The 20,714-nt window shown below is 41.7% G+C and overlaps 1 protein-coding gene across 9 annotated transcripts in view; it reads right to left on the bottom strand.

The window, feature by feature from the left end:
* si:ch211-207d6.2 (sickle tail protein homolog) overlaps window positions 1-17,111 on the bottom strand; it is an 82,751-nt gene extending 65,640 nt beyond the window's left edge. For all 9 annotated transcript variants that reach the window (XM_021613334.3, XM_021613332.3, XM_090182326.1 and 6 more), the window contains exon 1: window positions 16,481-17,111. In XM_021613334.3, coding sequence (XP_021469009.3) covers window positions 16,481-16,706 — 226 coding nt within the window. In that variant the 5' untranslated portion in view covers window positions 16,707-17,111. The remainder of the gene's footprint in view (window positions 1-16,480) is intronic.
* Window positions 17,112-20,714: the final 3,603 nt, after the last annotated feature.

Below are 20,714 nucleotides of genomic sequence, written 5' to 3'. Positions count from 1 at the left end.
CTTGGCACACCTGTATTTGGGGAGTTTCTCTCATTCTTTTCTGCAGATCCTCTCAAGCTCTGTCAGGTTGGATGGGGAGCGTAGCTCCACAGCTATTTTCAGGTCTCTCCAGAGATGTTCGATCGGGTTCAAGTCCGGGCTCTGGCTGGGCCACACAAGGACATTCAGAGACTTGTCCCGAAGCCACCCCTGCATTGTCTTGGCTATGTGCTTAGGGTCGTTGTCCTGTTGGAAGGAAAAGCTTCGCCCCAGTCTGAGGTCCTGAGTGCTCTGGAGCAGGTTTTCATCAAGGATCTCTCTGTACTTTGATCCTCGATCCCGACTAGTCTCCCAGTCCCTGCTGCTGAAAAACATCCTCACAGCATGATGCTTCCACCACCATGCTTAACCGTAGGGATGGCGCCAGGTTTCCTCCAGACGTGACACTTGGCATTCAGGCCAAAGAGTTCAATATTGGTTTCAACAGACCAGAGAATCTTGTTTCTCATGGTCTGAGAGACCTTTAGGTGCCTTTTGGCAAACTCCAAGTGGGCTGTCATGTGCCTTTTACTGAAGAGTGTCTTCCATCTGGCCACTCTACCATAAAGGCCTGGTTGGTGGAGTGCTGCAGAGATGGTTGTCCTACTGGAAGGTTCTCCCATCTCCACAGAAGAACTCTGGAGCTCTGTCAGAGTGACCTTCGGGTTCTTGGTCACCTCCCTGACCAAGGCCCTTCTCCCCCGATTGCTCAGTTTGGCCGGGTGGCCAACTCTAGGAAGAGTCTTGGTGGTTCTAAACGTCTTCCATTTAAGAATGATGGAGGCCACTGTGTTCTTTGCGACCTTCAATGGTACCCTTCCTCAGATCTGTGCCACAACACAATCCTGTCTCAGAGCTCTATGGACAATTCCTTCGGCCTCATGGCTTGGTTTTTGCTCTGACATGCACTGCCCTTATATAGACAGGTGTGTGCCTTTCCAAATCATGTCCAATCAATTGCATTTACCACAGGTAGACTCCAGTCAAGTTGGAGAAACATCTCAAGGATCATCAATGGAAACCGGATGCACCTGAGCTCAATTTCGAGTCTCATAGCAACGGATCTGAATACTTACAGTGGGGCAAAAAAGTATTTAGTCAGACACCAATTGTGCAAGTTCTCCCACTTAAAAAGATGAGAGAGGCCTGTAATTTTCATCATAGGTACACTTCAACTATGACAGACAAAATGAGAAGAAACAAATCCAGAATATCACATTGTAGGATTTTTTATGAATTTATTTGCAAATTATGGTGGAAAATAAGTATTTGGTCACCTACAAACAAGCAAGATTCCTGGCTCTCACAGACCTGTAACTTCTTCTTTAAGAGGCTCCTCTGTCCTCCACTCGTTACCTGTATTAATGGCACCTGTTTGAAATTGTTATCAGTATAAAAGACACCTGTCTACCACCTCAAACAATCACACTCCAAACTCCACTATGGCCAAGACCAAAGAGCTGTCAAAGGACACCAGAAACAAAATTGTAGACCTGCACCAGGCTCGGAAGACTGAATCTGCAATAGGTAAGCAGCTTGGTTTGAAGAAATCAACTGTGGGAGCAATTATTAGGAAATGGAAGACATACAAGACCACTGATAATCTCCCTCGATCTGGGGCTCCATGCACGATCTCACCCCGTGGGGTCAAAATGATCACAAGAACGGTGATCAAAAATCCCAGAACCACACAGGGGGACCTAGTGAATGCCTGCAGAGAGCTGGGACCAAAGTAACAAAGCCTACCATCAGTAACACACTACGCCGCCAGGGACTCAAATCCTGCAGTGCCAGACGTGTCCCCCTGCTTAAGCCAGTACATGTCCAGGCCCGTCTGAAGTTTGCTAGAGAGCATTTGGATGATCCAGAAGAAGATTGGGAGAATGTCATATGTCAAAATAGAACTTTTTGGTAAAAACTCAACTTGTCGTGTTTGGAGGACAAAGAATGCTGAGTTGCATCCAAAGAACACCATACCAACTGTGAAGCATGGGGGTGGAAACATCATGCTTTGGGGATATTTTTCTGCAAAGGGACCAGGACGACTGATAAGTGTAAAGGAAAGAATGAATGGGGCCATGTATCGTGAGATTTTAAGTGAAAACCTCCTTCCATCAGCAAGGGCATTGAAGATGAAATGTGGCTGGGTCTTTCTGCATGACAATGATCCCAAACACACCCTCCCGGGCAACGAAGGTGTGGCTTCGTAAGAAGCATTTCAAGGTCCTGGAGTGGCCTAGCCAGTCTCCAGATCTCAACCCCATAGAAAATCTTTGGAGGAAGTTGAAAGTCCGTGTTGCCCAGCAACAGCCCCAAAACATCACTGCTCTAGAGGAGATCTGCATGGAGGAATGGGCCCAAATACCAGCAACAGTGTGTGAAAACCTTGTGAAGACTTACAGAAAACGTTTGACCTCTGTCATTGAAAACAAAGGGTATATAACAAAGTATTGAGATAAACTTTTGTTATTGACCAAATACTTATTTTCCACCATAATTTGCAAATAAATTCATTAAAAATCCTACAACGTGATTTTCTGGATTTTTTTTCTCATTTTGTCTGTCATAGTTGAAGTGTACCTATGATGAAACTTACAGGCCTCGCTCATCTTTTTAAGTGGGAAAACTTGCACAATTGGTGGCTGACTAAATACTTTTTTGTCCCACTGTATGTAAATAAGGTATTTGTTTTTTTATTTGTCATAATGGGGGCTTGTGTGTAGATTGTTGAGGGAAAAAAATATTTTGTCCATTTTAGAATAAGGCTGTAACGTAACAAAATCTTGAAAAGGTCAATGGGTCTGAATATTTTTTGAATGCACTGTAAGGGTATACTGTATTAGGCTATTAAATAGCTCAAATTAATATTATCACATCATTATGATGATTGGAAATGTAGCCTACATGTTCATAAAGAATATTTCATTTTCCTTTAGCAGAACATTTGACATTTAGTCTAATATGGCAGCTATACAGTTTTTTGCCCCCCCCTCAAAAAAAACTGCCAATTTTTGTTCAGCAGTTGAATTAATTCAACATGAAAAGCCTGCCAAGTGGATGTGACACTTAAGGTCCACTGTGTGACAGTCCGCACAAGTGGATTGAAGAGTGGTGAGAGAGAGAGAGACAGAGAGAGTGAGAGAGAAAGAGAGACGCAAGGGAAGCAGTAGATAAAGCCGAGGAGAGGAAAGGAAGCCTAGTCTCGCTCGCTCCTTTTGACAAAGCTGAGCTGATTGATCTAGTTCACTTCTGCCCCGAAGGTGGATCTCTGATCTGCCATGCTGCATTGGTTCACTGACTACACTACACAGCCAACCATCGAATGCTTCAGCTTCAACTACATATCGGTTCGCACAATGCTGGAAAATGTCATTATGGTTATGAGGAAGATATTGTTCCGGATGGGTTTTTGTGTCCTTATCGCAGAGCAGAGATAACGAGAGAAGAACAACCATGACAATTCGAGGAATTGCATCTCAATGCTGAGAATAAAAAAGTTCAGGGTGATGGCACCCTCTATTGGTGGGTCAGATCTTTACTGATTTTGTAAAAGTAACTCTCAATGTCTTTATCATTGACTGGCATGTCATATTCCAGGACAGAAACGCAATGAACACTTCACTCACAAAAATTCCAAACCAAATACAATACCCCATAATGTCAAAGTGAAATTGTATTTTTAGAAATTTTTACAAATTAATTAAAAATGAAAAGCTGAAATGTCTTGAGTCAATAAGTATTCAACCACTTTGTTATGGCAAACCTAAATAAGTTCAGGAGTAACAATTTGCTTAACAAGTCACATAATAAGTTGCATGGACTCACTCTGTGTGCATTTATAGTGTTTAACAGGATTTTTGAATGACTACCTCATCTCTGTACCCTACACATACAATTATATGTAAGGTCGAGCAATTAATTTCAAACACAGATTCAACCACAAGGACCAGGGAGGTTTTCCAATTACTTGCAAAGAAGGGCACCCATTGGTAGATGGGTAAAAATGCAAAAAAGCAGAGGTTGAATATCCATCCCTTTGAGCTTGGTGAAGTTATTCATTACACTTTGGATGGTGTATCAATACACCCGGTCACTACAAGGATATAGGTGTCCTCCCTAACTCAGTTGCAGTTTGGGGCAAATCCAACACAACACATTACTGAGTGCCACTCTTCATATTTTCAAGCATGGTGGTGGTTGCATCATATTATGGGTATGCTTGTCATCAGCAAAGACTATGGAGTTTTTTAGGATTAAAAGAAACGGAATAGAGCTAAGCACAGGCAAAATCCTAGAGGAAAACCAAGTCCAGTCTGCTTGCCAAAAGACCCTGGGTGTAACGATGTACGCTGAAAGTCGGGAAGCAAGTTCAGGCAGTGATAACATTTAATTAATAAATGAACAAAACAAGAAACACGAACAGCGCATCGACATGAAACAGGAACAATGACAACTGGAGAAGAAACCAAAGGGAGTGACATATAAAGGGCAGGTAATCAAGGAGGTGATGGAGTCCAGGTGAGTGTCATTATGTGCCTAACGCTGGTGACAGATGTGCACCCTAATGAGCAGCCTGGTGATCTAGAGGCCGGAGAGGGAGCACACGTGACACTGGGAGACAAATTCACCTTTCAGCAGGACAAACAAACCTAAAATACAAGGCCAAATATACACTGCCGTTGCTTACCAAGACGACATTGAATGTTCCTGAGTGGCCTAGCTACAGTTTTGACTTAAAACAGCTTTAAAATCTATGGCAAGACTTAAATGTCTGTCTAGCAATTAATATAACCAATTCACAGCTGTAATCAGTTCATGCTGCAAGAGCTCTGATTGGTTGGAGGAAGTCCTCCGGAAGTCATAATTACTGTGTAAGTCTATGGAAGGGGGTGAGAACCATGAGCCTCCTAGATTTTGAATTGAAGTCAGAGGAGGACGGAAGCTAGCTGTCTTCCGGCTACACCATGGTGCTACCATACAGAGTGCTGTTTAGGCTACTGTAGGACTTCATTATAAAACAGTGTATTTTAATAAATTTAATTATTTGGTCATGTGAATATATTTAGTATAGTTTTATCTAAAAACGATAACTTTTTTAATATTTCACAATTTGTATTTTTATGAAATTTCCTGAGGAGGATGGTCCTCCCCTTCCTCCTCTGAAGAGCCGCCACTGATGTATGTGTGTGTGGATGTGTGGATGTCTGTGTGGGTATGTGCGTGAGTGAGTGCATGTGTACTAACGTGCGGAGAGTCAGTACAGGTGGTCAGTTCAGTTCAAGTGTTCAGAAGTCTGATTGGTTTGTAGATAGAAACTGTCTCTGAGCCTGTTGGTATTAGACCTCGTGTTCCAATATCATCTCTCCAACGCTAAGGGAGTGAACAGCTTGTAGCTGAGGTGTGTAAGGTCTTTGATGATGCTGCTGGGACTTCCTCAGGCACTGTTTCAAGTTGGGGCGGCAGCGTAGCCTAGTGGTTAGAGCGTTGGACTAGTAAACAAAAGGTTGCAAGTTCAAATCCCCGAGCTGACATGGTACAAATCTGTCGTTCTGCCCCTGAACAGGCAGTTAACCCACTAGGCCGTCATTGAAAATAAGAAGGTAAGGTAAAAAAATAAGAAGGTATATAATATATAAATATAAAAAAAGTAGATGTCCTCAATTGGTGTTAACACGGCCTCACTGGGCCGTCTTCACCACCGGCTTTAGGGCCTTGCGTTCGTGGACACAGCAGTTCCCATACCAGGCTGTGATGCAACCGGTCAGGACGCTCTCGATGGTGCAGCGGTAGTATTGAGAGGACATATTTCTTCAGCTGCCTTAGGAAGCAGAGGCGCTATTGTTGTTGGTCCGTGTCAAGGCCTTGGTGATGTGGATGCGGAGGAACTTAAAACTGCTGACTCTCACTTCTGCAGTACTGTTGATGTGGACATGTTGGACCTCCTCTGCTTCCTGAAGTCAACAATCAATTCCTTTGTTTTGCTGACATTGTCCTGGCACTGCAATGCCAGTTCACCTCCTTCTTCTGCAGTCGTGGATGAACAGGGAGTACAGCAGAGGGCTGAGAACACACCCCTGGGGTGCTTCTGTGTTAAGAGACAGTGTGGATGAGGTGTTGTTGCCAATCCTTTCAGCCTGTGGTATGCTCGTCAGGAAGTCCAGTATCCAGTTGCAGAGGGTAGTGTCTAGACCCAGGGCACTGAGCTTGGTGGCGAACTTGGAGGGAACAATGGTGTTGAATACTGACCTTTAGCCAATCAACAGCATTTTCATGTAGGTGTTCCTCCTGTCCAGATGGGTTAGGGCCATGTAAATAGTGATTGCCTCTCCCATGGATCTGTTTGAGCGGTAGGGAAATTGTAGTCGGTCCAGTGTGCCTGGCATGCTGGCCTTGATGTGGGATGTGACCAGCCTCTCGAAGCACTTCATGATGACAGGGGTGAGTATGGCGGGCCAATAGTCATTTGGGTATGTCACCTTGCTTTTCTTGGACACTGGGACAATGGTGGTCTCCTTGAAGCAAGTGGGGATTACAGCCTGGGACAGGGACAGGTTGAAGATGTCCAATTAGACGCCCGCCAGCTGGTCAGTGCACACTCTGACGACGCGGTCAAGGATGCCATCTGGGCCGGCGGCTTTGTGAGTATTCACTCTTTTGAGATTTCAGCCTCGGAGAGCGAAAGCACCGAGAGATATCCTGGATGGCTCAGTAGTCGGTCTCGAAGCGAGCATAGAATATGTTAAGTTCATCTGGTAGGGAGGCTTTGGTGGGTAACACATCGAGTTGTCTTTTTGCATCCCTAATGGATTTGTGGAGCTCGTACCTGCTTGCCTTGTACACGTCGCGTGCCACTGAGTCATCTGGGCTCATTCTGCTGACATTGAATGCTGCAGTACAGGCTCTGGGGTTGGGTTAAATGCGGAAGACAGATTCTGGTTGAATGCATTCAGTTGTGTAACTGACTAGGTATCCCCTTTCCCGTTTCTCAGCATGGTACGGATTTCTCCATTCATCCAGGGTTTTTGGTTGGGGTATATCCGGATTGTTATTGTGGGTACAACATCATCAACACATTTCCTAATGAAGCCTATGAATGGCGATGTACAGTACATTCAGTGTCCAGTTTATTAGGTACACCACCCCGTTCACGAAAATGGTTCGCTCCTACTGACAGTGGGTCATGTGGCTGTGGTTTGCTATTAAAAAAAACAGGTAGACAGGCATTGAGGCATTCAGGAACTGTTTGACTGAAAGTTAGAATGGGCAAAACGAGTGACCAAAATAGCTTTGAGCGTGGTATGATTGTCTGTGCCAGGCGCGCCAGTTCCAGTATATCAGATACGGCGGGCCTCCTGGTATTTTCACACATGACAGTATCTAGGATTTACAGAGAAATGTGCAACAAACAAAAAACCTCCAGTCAATGGCAGTCCTGTAGCCAAAAAACAGCATGTTGATGAGAGATCGAAGGAGAATGGCACGAATCATGCAACCTAACAGGCGGAACACAAACAGGCAAATACTGGTGCAGTACAACAGTGGTGTGCAGAACAGCAAAAATTGTTGGTCCTTGTCACGAAGGGGCTATTGCAGGAGATGACAACACTGGGCTCCACTCCTATCAGCTAAAAACAAGAAGAAGAGGCTCCAGTGGGCACGCGATCGCCAACACTAGACAATTGATTGAGGAGTGGAAAAACATTTCCTGGTCCGACGAATCCCGTTTCCTGTTGTGTCATGCTGATAGAAGAGTCAGGATTTGGCATAAGCAGCATCAGTCCATGGCCTCATCCTGCCTGGTGTCAACGGTACAGGCGGGTGGTGGTGTAATGGTGTGGTGAATGTTTTTCTGGCACACGTTAGGTCCCTTGTTTCCATCCCCCGAATAATTCAGGCTGTTCTGGAGGCAAAGGGGATCTGACCTGGTACTAGATGGGTGTACCTAATAAACTGTCCTCTGTTTTGTATATTCCTTAATGTAGGAACTATCTTCCTTTATGTGCAATCAGTGAAAGTATTACATGTTTTTCTCTCAATACCAGAAGGATGACACAAGTTAAGTTTAGTCTAGTGCTGTAGGTTGGCTATCTTTGAATGCAGCAGGTAATCATTCTTAAAGTCATTACTTAATATACACTTAATAAAAATATATTTATATACCAATAATGGGGTCAATATTACTAATGGTTTATGTTAAGATTTGTGAAATATTTTCAGCTTTATTTTCATGATATTTCACATTGTTCGTCTGCATAATTTAAATCTAACATTTGCATGAGACAAAGTCCACTTGATCAATAGTTTTTGCTCTAATATCCTATGGTGTGACTGGTGCCAATGACATCTATAGTGCCAAAAACTGGTCTGGTGCAGCCATCTAATGTTGCATTTACTTTATATTCTCACAGCTTGTAAGGACATATACAATATCTTCACATACTAAATTTCATGGCCCCATGTCCATTGATTCAGTTCTTATAGCCCTGGTGAGATATGGTGCTATCTATTGGTGTAGTGTGCCCAACTCAGCATGTGCGCTAACATGCATCGAAAGGTACAGTGTGTGCATCTATAGGTACTTTTTTCTTAAAACCATTAAATACTGATGTAATGAGTCTAAATACAACATATTGAGTGAATTTGATGTGTGGTTCATGAGGAGAAGATGATTGCAGATGACTTTGAGCATTAAAGTTACATATGTAAAAAAAATGTTTTTAATAGTTTCCTTGGTTTTTGAGATATCAACTCCAAATTCAGTGTGGTTCATCTTAGGCACATTCATGATATTAATGACAGGTTTGATAGGCCACTGTGGAGTCGATTTACAATGGTTTAAATGGACATGTTAAATCAGACATGTACCACAGGCCTACATTCCCCCAAAATTGTCATTTGGTCTTGTGTTTCATGATAAGAAGATGGAAGTATTTCTTAGCATATTAGGTTACAGTGCCTTCAGAAAGTTGACTTATTTATTGAAAATGAAATACAGAAATATCTCATTTACATACACTATCTATACAAAACTATGTGGACACCCCTTGAAATGAGTGGATTCCGTTATTTCAGACACACCCATTGCTGACAGGTGTATAAAATCGACCACACAGCCATGCAATCTCCATAGGGAAACATTGACAGTAGAATGGAGAAGAGCTCAGTGATTTACAATGTGTCACCGTCATAGGATTCCACCTTCCCAACATGTCAGTTTGTTAAATGTCTGCCGTGCTAGAGCTGTCCTGGTCAACTGTAAAATAGAAGTCATTCCTATTTCTGACGCAGATCGCACTGCAAGTCCTGCCTCTCCCATCTCGTCATTGGTTTATAGAAGCAGGTACCCACGTGCCATCTCCTCATTGGTTATACCCACGTGGGTGATTGAAAGACAAAATGTTTTGCCGGTCGTCGTGGTAATACTATGAAAGTTTAGATGTCAATCACCATATAAGTTCAAAGATGAAAAAGCCCGGAAGGAGGAGAGATGACTAGAAACGATTCGGTTCGTTGTTTTATGTGTGGATTAATTGTCGGAGTAGAGGACCTTGAGCATTTCAGGTAAAATAACAACTCAATGTTTATATCCCAGGACAAATTAACTAGCAACAGCAAGCTAGCTAAATAGGACAAATTAGCTGGCAAGTGCAAGCTAACTAGTTAAATTACCATACATGTTTAATGCTTTTCGACCTGTCCCCAAATTAATGTCATTGGTTCAGAGTTTGTTTTGATGTTTTAACCTGCGTGTCGTGATCGCGTTTGGTGTAGGGGGACAAAATAAATGTATGCACGATAGCGCACGATGGCGCACTCGCGCAGACGGTTTGGGTTCCGTGTTAGAATGTTAAAGTTCTTGAGTGGCACAGCCAAAGCCCAGATTTGAATTCCTTTGAAAATCTGTGGAAAGTCTTGAAGATTGCTGTTCACCTCAGCTAACTACCTAACTTAATAGAGCTAGAGAAAATCTGCAAGAAAGAATGGGAGAAAATCCCCAAATCCAGATGTGCAAAGCTGACAGACATACCCAAGATGACTCAAAGCTGTAATTGCCGCCAAAGGTGCTTCTACAAAGTATTGACTCAGGGGTGTGAATACTTATGTAAATGAGTCATTTCTGTGTTTAATTTTCAATAAATTTGCAAACATTTCTAAAAACATGTTTTCACTTTGTCATTATGGGGTGTTGTGTGTAGATGGGTGAGAAATCTATTTAATCCATTTTGAATTCAGAATGTAACTCAACAAAATGTGGAATAAGTCAAGGGGTATGAATACTTCCTGAAGACACTGTGTGGGCTAATATGCATCTACTGGTATATTGTGGCCATCTTTGAATGCATCATCTTTATTTTCTCAAACTCTTTAATGACTATTGTGATGAGTGCAAAGAGCAAATTTGGAGTGAATTTGACTTTAAGTCTATGAGAAGATTTTTATGATTATTTTAAGCATTAGGGTTCCATAGTCAAAATAGTTAGTTTACTTTTTTATATCAATGCCAAACTTAACATGATTAATCATGATAATGTCTTTGATGACGCCAAAAAGTTTCAGTGGAGAGGATTTACAAAGGATTTAAATAAACACGTAAAATCTGATTTCCTGATTTATCAATAACTCAGGCATCTCTTAATCAATCCCTTAGCTTTTCTCAAACTGCACTGAACAAAAATTTAAACTCAACATCAAACAATTACAAAGATTTTATTGAGTTACAGTTCATACAAGGAAATCAGTCAATTGAAATAAATTCATTATTCCCTAATCTATGGATTTCACCTGACTGGGCAGGAGCGCAGCCATAGGCCTAACCACTTGGGAGCCAAGACCACCCACTGGGGAGCCAGTCCCAGCCAATCGGAATTAGTTTTTCCCTTTATAACAGACAGAACATGTATGCGGTTGTGAGGCCGGTTGGATGCACTGCCAAATTCTCTAAAACAACATTGGAAGTGGCTTATGGTAGAGAAATTAACATTCAATTATCTGGCAACATCTCTGGTGGACATTCTTGCAGTCAGCATGTCAATTGAACACTCCCTCATAACTTGAGACATCTGTGGCTTTGTATTGTGTGACAAAACTCCACATTTTAGAGTGGTCTTTTATTGTCCCCAGCACAAGGTGCACCTGTGTAATGGTCATGCTGCTTAATCAGCTTCTTGATATGCCACACCTATCAGGTGGATGGATTATCTTGGCAAAGGAGAAATGCTCACTAACAGGAATGTAAACACATTTGTGCACAACATTTTTGTGAAATAAGCTTTTTGTGTGTTTTTCTGTAATTTTTTATTTTAGCTCATGAGACATGGGACCAACACTTTACATGTAGCGTTTATATTTTTGTTCAGTATAAGTTAGGAGGTAACATGGGTCTACATACCCACATTTTGTGTTATTTGGACTTAAGGTTCATGAGAAGCTTTCCAAAATGTCCAGGTTGGAGGAAAATCTGTCCTAACAAAACTTATGGGTCCTTGAGGCAAATTTGTTCAGCATGAAGAAATACACCTACATACAGTACAACGTTTCAAGCCTCTAGGTCAAACGGGTTGACAGATATTTGGGTTTAAGTGAGACCGCATATAGGCCAATCGGTGCCATTCTTTTTGACCAAGTTACTCGTGGCCTCTACATACAAAGTCAAATAACTCAAGTATAGATTGGTAATTAGAAAGAAAGTTACCAAGCTACAGTATACTTGAGTTATTTGATCAATGAAAAAAAAAAAACATCTGAGAAGAACAAGAGCTTCGCTGTGAACCCCTAATTATAGGGTATAAAGGCAGTCTGGTCTAGAGGAGGCAGACATATTGTTGATATTGTGAGACTTGAGTTGTTTTTTATCTGATGCACTTCACGGAGTCTGAAGGCTGGGACATTCAGCCTTGAAAATATGCTATGAAATAGTATGTGACAAGGTTTTATAAAGCCGCATGAGCTAGAAAAAAAATATCTTATGAGACCGTTTTGAAAGATGAGTCCTGGGAGAGCAAAGCAATACCGTAGTAATATTTTACTCTTCCTTTCTGTCTGCTCACAAGGCTACTTACCCATCCTTTTAAGACCCCTCATTCACTAGGAATGCATCCCAAATGGATCCCTTTTTCTTGTAGTGCACCAAGGGATCTGGTCAAAAGTAGTGCTCTGTGTAGGGAATAGGGTGCCACTTGGAAAGAGCCTAGCTCTATCAACTCATACAGATCTACTGATCACTGACTTTAACACAAGTTATCCCAAGGATTTCCCCTCCCCCTTTTTACACTCCTGAAGGATGTTGGCGTGTCTGTTAAGTGAAAATTCACTTATCTTTCAATGATCTAGATTGCCCAACAATTTAATCAAAAACCTATTCCCGTATCCATCTCATGTTAAGACATGGGGAGGTACGCCACACCCACTTTAAATCAAAACCTGTGTTCAATGTAATTTACTTAATTGACCCTTCAGTCAGTTTTCAAAGATGTTGAGAGGGTGGAATTGATGTGTTGCCTGAAATAGCCTATAGCCTACTATATACAGTATAACACTGTTGGCATACTGTAGCAATAAAACACCTAATAAACACAGACTTTCACAATAATCAATGCCTCTCATGACATCAACCTGTTGCTTGGTTCAGGGTAGCATTTTATAAATAGCATAGAAGTCTGAACTGATCCTTTAGTGTTTAATACATGCCCTATTATGCTCATTATCAGCTGTTATTAACTTTGCCAACCACAGTTTCCAAATACATTTTCTTTATTGGTAATTTGGCATGCTATCACGAAGACTAGGTAAATAAATGTGAATTACAATAGTTTCAGTAACCTCGTGTGAACTTGACCAAACATGGCTTTAGGGTACGCTCTAATCAGTTTATACAGAATGTGCGTACTTCTTCTCTCCCTAGCTTGTTCATCCTTGTTGCATGACTTAGATCTCACATTATGCCCCCAGCACTAGTATGCGGGGGAGTGTTTTAAATAACTGTCTTGGTGGGGGCTGTCAAGCATGTGCTGTGCAACAAAACCTTACAACAATAAAAGCATGGAACATGAATGTCCTTACATACTAACTGTAACAGGTTATGGACACCAAGAGAGAGGGACATCCAGAATTTGTATAAAAAATTTTTTTTAGCCTGGGTGGCTCTATTAGCAATAATAACATACAGGCTGTATGTACGCTCCTCTATTGGCCTGTGAATCTACCAGAGGGAAGAAAAACAAACGCCAATGAAAACTTTAATTTTAAAGGGTTTTAAAGTAAATATCTGCAGGTTAGCTAGGTAGTTACTGTAAGTCAATCTGAGTCAATCATAAACTTGGATGAGAAGGGGCTGGGCCCCAGTTCTAGTTATAAGGAGTCATTTGGAGAATTAGGGATGGTTTTCCGAATGGGAGAGCAGGAATTTCTATTGTTTATGAGAACACTGGCCTCGATGATGTCATCTGTATGCATCTCATCCAGAGACTAAACCAAAGCCACAGAAATAGCCATGTCACGCCAGTATCACCTAAATCATTATTAACAAGGGAACAACATGAAGTCTAAATCAATTGAGCAGCTGTTTCAGATGTGTTGAGTTCATGAAAGCATGCATCGCTGTTGTGGCTATAAAAAAAAGACATGTCATTAGGGCTGTAGTGTAGAGGCTGTAGAGGTGGGAGGTGGGGGTTGGGACGGACAGGGCCGGGCAGACTTCCGTCTGATCTGAAATCACGCAGCTGTCAGAGCGAATCAAAATCAGGGTCTGTGAGCTAGGCTGCTGCCTGAGATGACACAAGGATTGCCATAATTAACAGATCACATGGGTTACGTAACTGAAAATGAAGTGACTTGGTCAAAATGAAAAAGGTCTGTTAGATCCAATAATACACAGATAAGGGTTTTTAGGTAATAAAGGATACAATGTAATGAAAAAAGTATAATTCCCATCCTAAATCCATTTCTACTCCACATCATGACAAACAGTCTTCACGTTGCAATTGACAGAGCACTTAGGTTAAATTTCACAAGACGATTGTACATTTCAGTGGATAATTATTCTGATAATAATACCATCAGATTTGCCCATTAGTTTAATCTAGTGGATATTGATGTTTAAAAGTATAAACTTTAAATCCTGTCAACACTTGCTCAGAAACCAGTCTCTATCTTTGGAAACAAGGTGTTGATAAAGACACCAGTATATTTATCTAAAAAACAGGCATCCACTTTGAAGCTGAAACCTGAGAAAGCCTGTTGAGAACTGTCTCTGCTTTGCCCTATCAACCCCAAGACTCCAGCAACAAATTGTCTTTTCATTTATCTGCGTCCCCCCCTTATATTTAGCCTCTCAATGAAGTGTTTTACAGTTATTTTCAGGACAACCAGGGCTACAAGTAGAACAGATAACAATTTGACATCAACAGTTACATTTGTGGTTTTATTGACAAATGTCAATAAAAACGAAGGTCCGTCAAAGCAAAAACCTGATAACAATTCATTTATATGAATAATGTAAGTACAGAAATTGTTTGCTCAATGGGAAATGGATATCTAACTACTCAGTGACAACTGTGTGGAGTTTGGAGTTTGTGATAGCAACTATGTGAGCTTATTACAGTATCATAGACACTACAGTATGTCCTGTGATTTCCTATGATCTTCTATGTAGAAGAACCCCTTACCTTCTAACGACTCTTGTGTAGCTTGTGAGAGTCATAGAGAAAAACATGTGCGTGTTCGTGGGCGTCTCAGCTTTTCATAAATTGCTTTCAATAGTTTGTAGCTCTAGAGACGATTTTGTAAAAAGACCTGGCCCTGCGGCTCCTTCGGGATCTGTGGTTGTCTCACAAACACCGCTGTTGCTCAGCCACCGTTAACCACACAGGCTAATGGCTGGTATCTACGTATGCAGAAAATAATATACGAATCCAATGGTACAACCCAGTCTGTAGCTTAAACAGACAATGTATAAAAGTGGTTAGAAGGCACAAAAGTCATCAGGTTAATACTACAGTTTTGGGTGATCTTGCAGCTTAGATATTGACATATGCACTGATAATTACCACCAGACTGTTTCCAGTGGCAGGCATTGTTATCCGCCAAAAGATTTAGATCAAAGGAAAACAGTATAATTATTATTTGACAAAAAATATATAGAGCAACTGGCAGCAACATGCTGAATTGTGAGTAGCTACAACTTACATTTGAATATTAGAATTGACAATACTAACTAAAACACAATTAACAACAGATGTAGACAATGAAAGATGAGATCATCATCAACTGTTAAGCAGGCGAACCATGGCTGGGATGGCCCTCATGATGAATCATTCACACACTAAAACTCAACAGGTTATTTACTCCCAACTAAATTGCAAAACTACTATCACTCATGATAGAAGACCAGGTTCAGTACTATTCTATTCTATTTTAAGTCTACTCTATGTCACTTACATGTGACAGCAAGTGTGAGAAGATTTTAAGCCGAGGGCTCAGTGTGAGAAGTGCAGTTTGTCACAATGTATGGAGAAAGGGAAGACATTTCAAAAATAGGCTGGTTAAAGGGTAGTTTAGCAGAACAGTCTTGTATCATGTCCTGAGAGGAGAGCAGAGGCTTAGTGTTCAGATCTTTCTCTGAATACATGGTGTTAAGCCTGCCACTGGCAGCAACTGACGATAGATAGACAGCCACAGGAAATGTCATCTGTTAGTTATAGGCCATGTATCGCAGCCATTGTTCGTCAGCTCAAATGATATATTAAACCTAGAGGGAACCTGAGTTCACTCGCAGGCTCATTTGTACCCTGGATAGTGTGAGAAATTATTTTTCTCTATGCGACTGATTCCAGCTGCAGAGTTGGCAAGGTTCAATTCAAAACGGTACAATTTGCAATCAGAGGGTCTGCAGCAGCAGTTACTTTTGAACCGGGGCAGGAGATTAACCCAACTTTACTGAAAGAGAATGTGATGATAAGAGGGGGAATGTAACTAATCAGCACAATGATAGCTAAAAGGGTTGACCCCAGGGCTTAATCCACTGGCCGCTGAGGGGGCCTAGGCAGAACAATGTGGCCAGACTCATGTGCTTCACCCAGGAATGCATGACAATACAAAATAGCCCTCCACATACTGTACAGTAATTGTGTATCTCTCTCTCTCTGTGTGTGTGTGCGTGTGTGTGTGTCTGTGTGTGTCTGTGTGTGTGTGTCAGCGTGTAGGTGAGGGCGATAGAGAGAGTGCGAGAGTGTTGGTGGGGTGATCATGACTGATGCACAGAAGCATGTAGCACTGTAACACTGTACATAATCAGATTTAATTTGTGGTGTATTGACTTTGACACAATGTCATTGTCAATACAATATCATATGGCTCATACAGTACATCATCAGAAAACAATGAGTTAGTAAATTACTACTAAAGTCTTGCAGTACAGTAGTAAGTGCCTTAGACTATAAACTTAAAGACTTTTGAGAGTTCCTACCTTTGGGTGTGATGGAGCTGGACTGTTGGTGTCCTTCCTCCAGGGGTGTCTGCTGGACAGGTTTGGGTCTCACTACATGTAGGTTCCCCTCACTCCCAGCCCTCATCAGCCTCTCCCCGACCCGCAGCATACAGGATCGGTTACCCACCGGGCAATCCTTCCTCTGAGAGGGCTGCTTGGACCCTGCCGATGAGGGTCTGCCCAGCCTGGATGACTTGGATGTCATCTTTCCACCGTCAACAAGAATTCCGGTCAGATACTCCAGAACGTCTTGTTTATCCCTCTAGCTGGCTCCTCTCTCCCACACACTTCTGCCAGTCTGTCTGTCCAGTTGGTAATCAAACTCTCAGTAGTCTGAGTGCCAAGCCTCGACCGGACACGGAGGATTAGCTGTCTAACAAGAAAAAAGTATCTTTAGACAAAGCTCAGCTCCTTAGTTAGATAGGACGTAGTTCATCAGCATGATTCCACATGTGCACTCTGCTGTGCTGTGCCTTGCAGTACAACGGTCTGTGAGTCTGCATTGGGAGAGTCAGAAGCCTCACAAGCTCTCTCTCTCTCTCTCTCTCTCTCTCTCTCTCTCTCTCTCTCTCTCTCTCTCTCTCTCTCTCTCTCTCTCTCTCTCTCTCTCTCTCTCTCTCTCTCTCTCTCTCTCTCTCTCTCTCTCTCTCTCTCTCTCTCTCTCTCTCTCTCTCTCTCTCTCTCTCTCTCTCTCTCTCTCTCTCTCTCTCTCTCTCTCTCTCTCATAGTAAATGATGCTTAGATGATCCCACACTGGTGACAAATTACCTCTAATCTAGTGGAACGGATGCCAGGGTAACGGTAAAACCCTTCCTTAATATGAAGGTAATCTCAGCACGGAAAGTTTAGCCTACACAGTATTAATGGCATAAGGTTGCAGAGAGCACAGATGATTACAGTTTAACGGTTGTCCTGCTTCTGCTGAGTAGGCATGGATGCCAGCGCATGCAGGCAGCTACAACCTCACTAAGTAGTGTGTAGTGCTCTCTGATAGGCTGCCTCAGGGAAATCTGCTTGCTGGTTAGTAGAGTTCACATCATTAGAGACGACAGATATAGAGGTAAACTAACAGATAAGTTGTCATTTGGAATTGGTTCATTGTTAGAATATCTCTGAATAATGAGTGTTTTTTTGGGACAAAATCCAAACAGTTGATGTGGGTTTAGATGACAGGGGAGATTGGATGTGTTAGAACATGCCATGACAGAAAACAGTAACAACTAAAATACAAAATACAAATAAATATAATATATTACAAGTATATAAAAAGCTGATTATATATGAAATATAACATCTTATTGGACAATAAAAGGTCAGATAAAACGCCTTACTGTAGCATAGCGTGCACATGTCAAAATCCACCTGAATAACATGACATGAAAGCCTTTATAGAAAATCAAACCCCAGTAGAACCAACCCAGACAAATCTGAAACAGGTTAAAAAAAAATAAAACACCACGGGCAAGTGTCACGCCCTGACCTGTTTCACCTGTCTTTGTGATTGTCTCCACCCACCACCAGGTGTCACCTGTTTTCCCCATTAGTCCCCGGTGTTTTTAACCTGTGTTTCCTGTCTCTCTGTGCCAGTTCGTCTTGTTTTGCCAAGTCAACCAGCGTTTTTTCCTAGCTCCTATTTCTGCCCGTCTGTTTTTTCCTAGCCCTCCTGGTTTTGACCCTTGCCTGTCCTGACACCGAATCCGCCTGCCTGACCACTCTGCCTGTTCTGACCTCGAGCCTGCCTATCCCCTTGTACTGTTTGGACTCTGACCTGGTTTATAAACTCTCGCCTGTCCCCAACCTGCTTTTTTGCCTGCCCTTTTGTTATAATAAATATCAGAGCTCAACCATCTGCCCCCTGTGTCTGCATTTGGGTCTCGCCTTGTGCCCTTATAGCAAGAGACATAATGCAGATGTGCTGCCATGTGAGCCAGTCCCCTGTCCTTCCCTCGTTGGAAGGATCGGGAGCATTCAGGAAGTATAACTGACCCAGTTGTGCTCCCAGCCTCCATAGCCTAAAGAAAATTAGGATGTGACAGTCAGATAAACAGAGCCAGGAAATCACAAATGAAAGGCATCATGTCAACTGAATACAATCTCTAAGCCTTCTCTGTGGGCACATTTACAAAACATACATATGTAACAACTTATCCTAAATGTTTGGTTGGGGTTAGTTTAAACATAATAATAGATGATCTTTAAATACTCCCTTCTATTAAAAGAGTATCTGTAGGTTATTGTGGTGAAATTCATCTGTCTGTGTTGCTGGTTGGAACTATCCTTATAGCCACATGAACCAACAGTACAGGACCTAAATGTGGGGTAATGGACTGTGGTTCAGCCCTGTGGCTCAGCTTCTCACTAAACCAGTGATCTCCACTCTCCCTATCCTACTGGACCTCCTGGAGTTAAACTAAATGATCTGTATTAAAATCCTCTATAAAGTCCTGGCCACTTCACAGTTAAGTGACCCAGTTCAATCATGTAGTATAAGGGACCAATTATCTCTGTAGTGGTGGTGGAAGAGAATCTTCCATTGGACTGTTCCCTCATCATGATACTGACACGGGATGGTCAAACTTCATCATCACAAGAACAGCCCTGGGTGGCTCCATGGCATTTGGTCATGAGAAAGCATTGCATTGGTAACCGTCCCTAAATACTGGTGACTAAATATTGAAACATTGAAGACAACTACTGCCGTAACCATTTCTGTTGGTGAAAATGAGTTTCTGAAATTCTTACCTTCAAATTGTACGCTAAACATGTCTTGAAGAATATTATTGTCTTCAATAAGAGTAGACAGACCCCCAGACAATCTTATATTCATAAACAGGACAGTCACAACTAAGTATATTATTTATTGACAAAACATTTCAGATGTAGACTGTTTATTTTTAAATCACTGAACCCAAAATGACCCATTGTGCAATTTTCCCGAGACCAATTTAAATGTCATAGGCTACTATGTGCTAAAACACTCACTGGTGTAAAGCACTTAAGTCGTTTTTTGGGGTATCTTTACTATACAATTTTTTTTGACAACTTTTACTTCACTACATTTCTAAAAAATAATGATGTACTTTTTACTCCATACATTTTCGCTGACACCCAAAATGTTCTTGTTACATTTTGAATGCTTAGCAGGACAGGGAAATGGTCTAATTCCCACTTATCAAGAGAACATCCCTGGTCATCCCTACTGCTTCTGATCTGGCAGACTCACTAAACACACATGCGTCATTTGTAAATGTCTGAGTGTTGGTGTGTACCCCTGGCTAACCGTCAATTTAAAAAATAGGAAAACGGTGCCGTATGGTTTGCTTAATATATAAGAATATAAGAATTTAAGAATGTGAAATGATTTATACTTTTACTTTTGATACTTAAGCATATTTTAGCAATTATACTGGGTGACTTTCACTTTTACTTGAGTCATTTTCTATTAAGGTATCTTTACTTTTATGACAATTGGGTACTTTTTCCACCACTGAAAACACTATGTTCTAAAGTGTACACGCAGTATATGCAATACAGAAGCATAGGACCATATACTGTAGATAAGACGCATCATTAATTGTCATCATAATAATTAAGATCACTGTCCTGGCTCTCTGTGTCATGTATAGGTTTGTGGTCTATTTGCAGGCTAATGTCCCAAAATATCTCCCACCACATGTTACAGAGGGAGACAGTTTCTGCTGTCATGATTCTCTGAAGCAAGAATAAAATGGCTTTAATAGGGGTTTATTTTCAGCAGTCCAACACTCTCCCTTCATGTCTTGAGGAAGGGCCAAGGGGGTTTCCCTAGCCCTGAGAAAGGGTATACACACACAGGCAAGGAAGCACACAGAAGTCCCTAGCTATCCTCTTAGGGTTATAGGAATATAACCTGTTACAAGTAGTATAACCAGTATGTGGTGGGCACTTGAGTAGGCACTGTTTTACAATGGGGCAATTTGATCAATTCAAAACTAAATAAAGCCTTGTATAGAAAAGCCAGAAACATTATAGGGAATGCTTAAACATGTATACCACTGAGGGTTAAACATCACCTTTATGTAGCTAATAGTCAATGACAGGTGTTGATAGCGTGACACATGCTGTGCTTTTCGCAGCACATTGCTCACACAGGCTATAGGGTGATTTTTTCAATGTAAGTGAATGTTAGTATGTACTGTATTCTTAAATATCCCAAATCTATTGAGAACCAGAT

Source organism: Oncorhynchus mykiss, chromosome 8, assembly GCF_057628025.1.
Source record: "Oncorhynchus mykiss isolate SJ-2025 chromosome 8, ASM5762802v1, whole genome shotgun sequence".
In the NCBI taxonomy this organism is placed as follows: Eukaryota; Metazoa; Chordata; class Actinopteri; order Salmoniformes; family Salmonidae; genus Oncorhynchus; species Oncorhynchus mykiss.
Note: the sequence above shows the minus strand (reverse complement) of the source record. Positions and strands in the feature narration are given on the sequence as shown.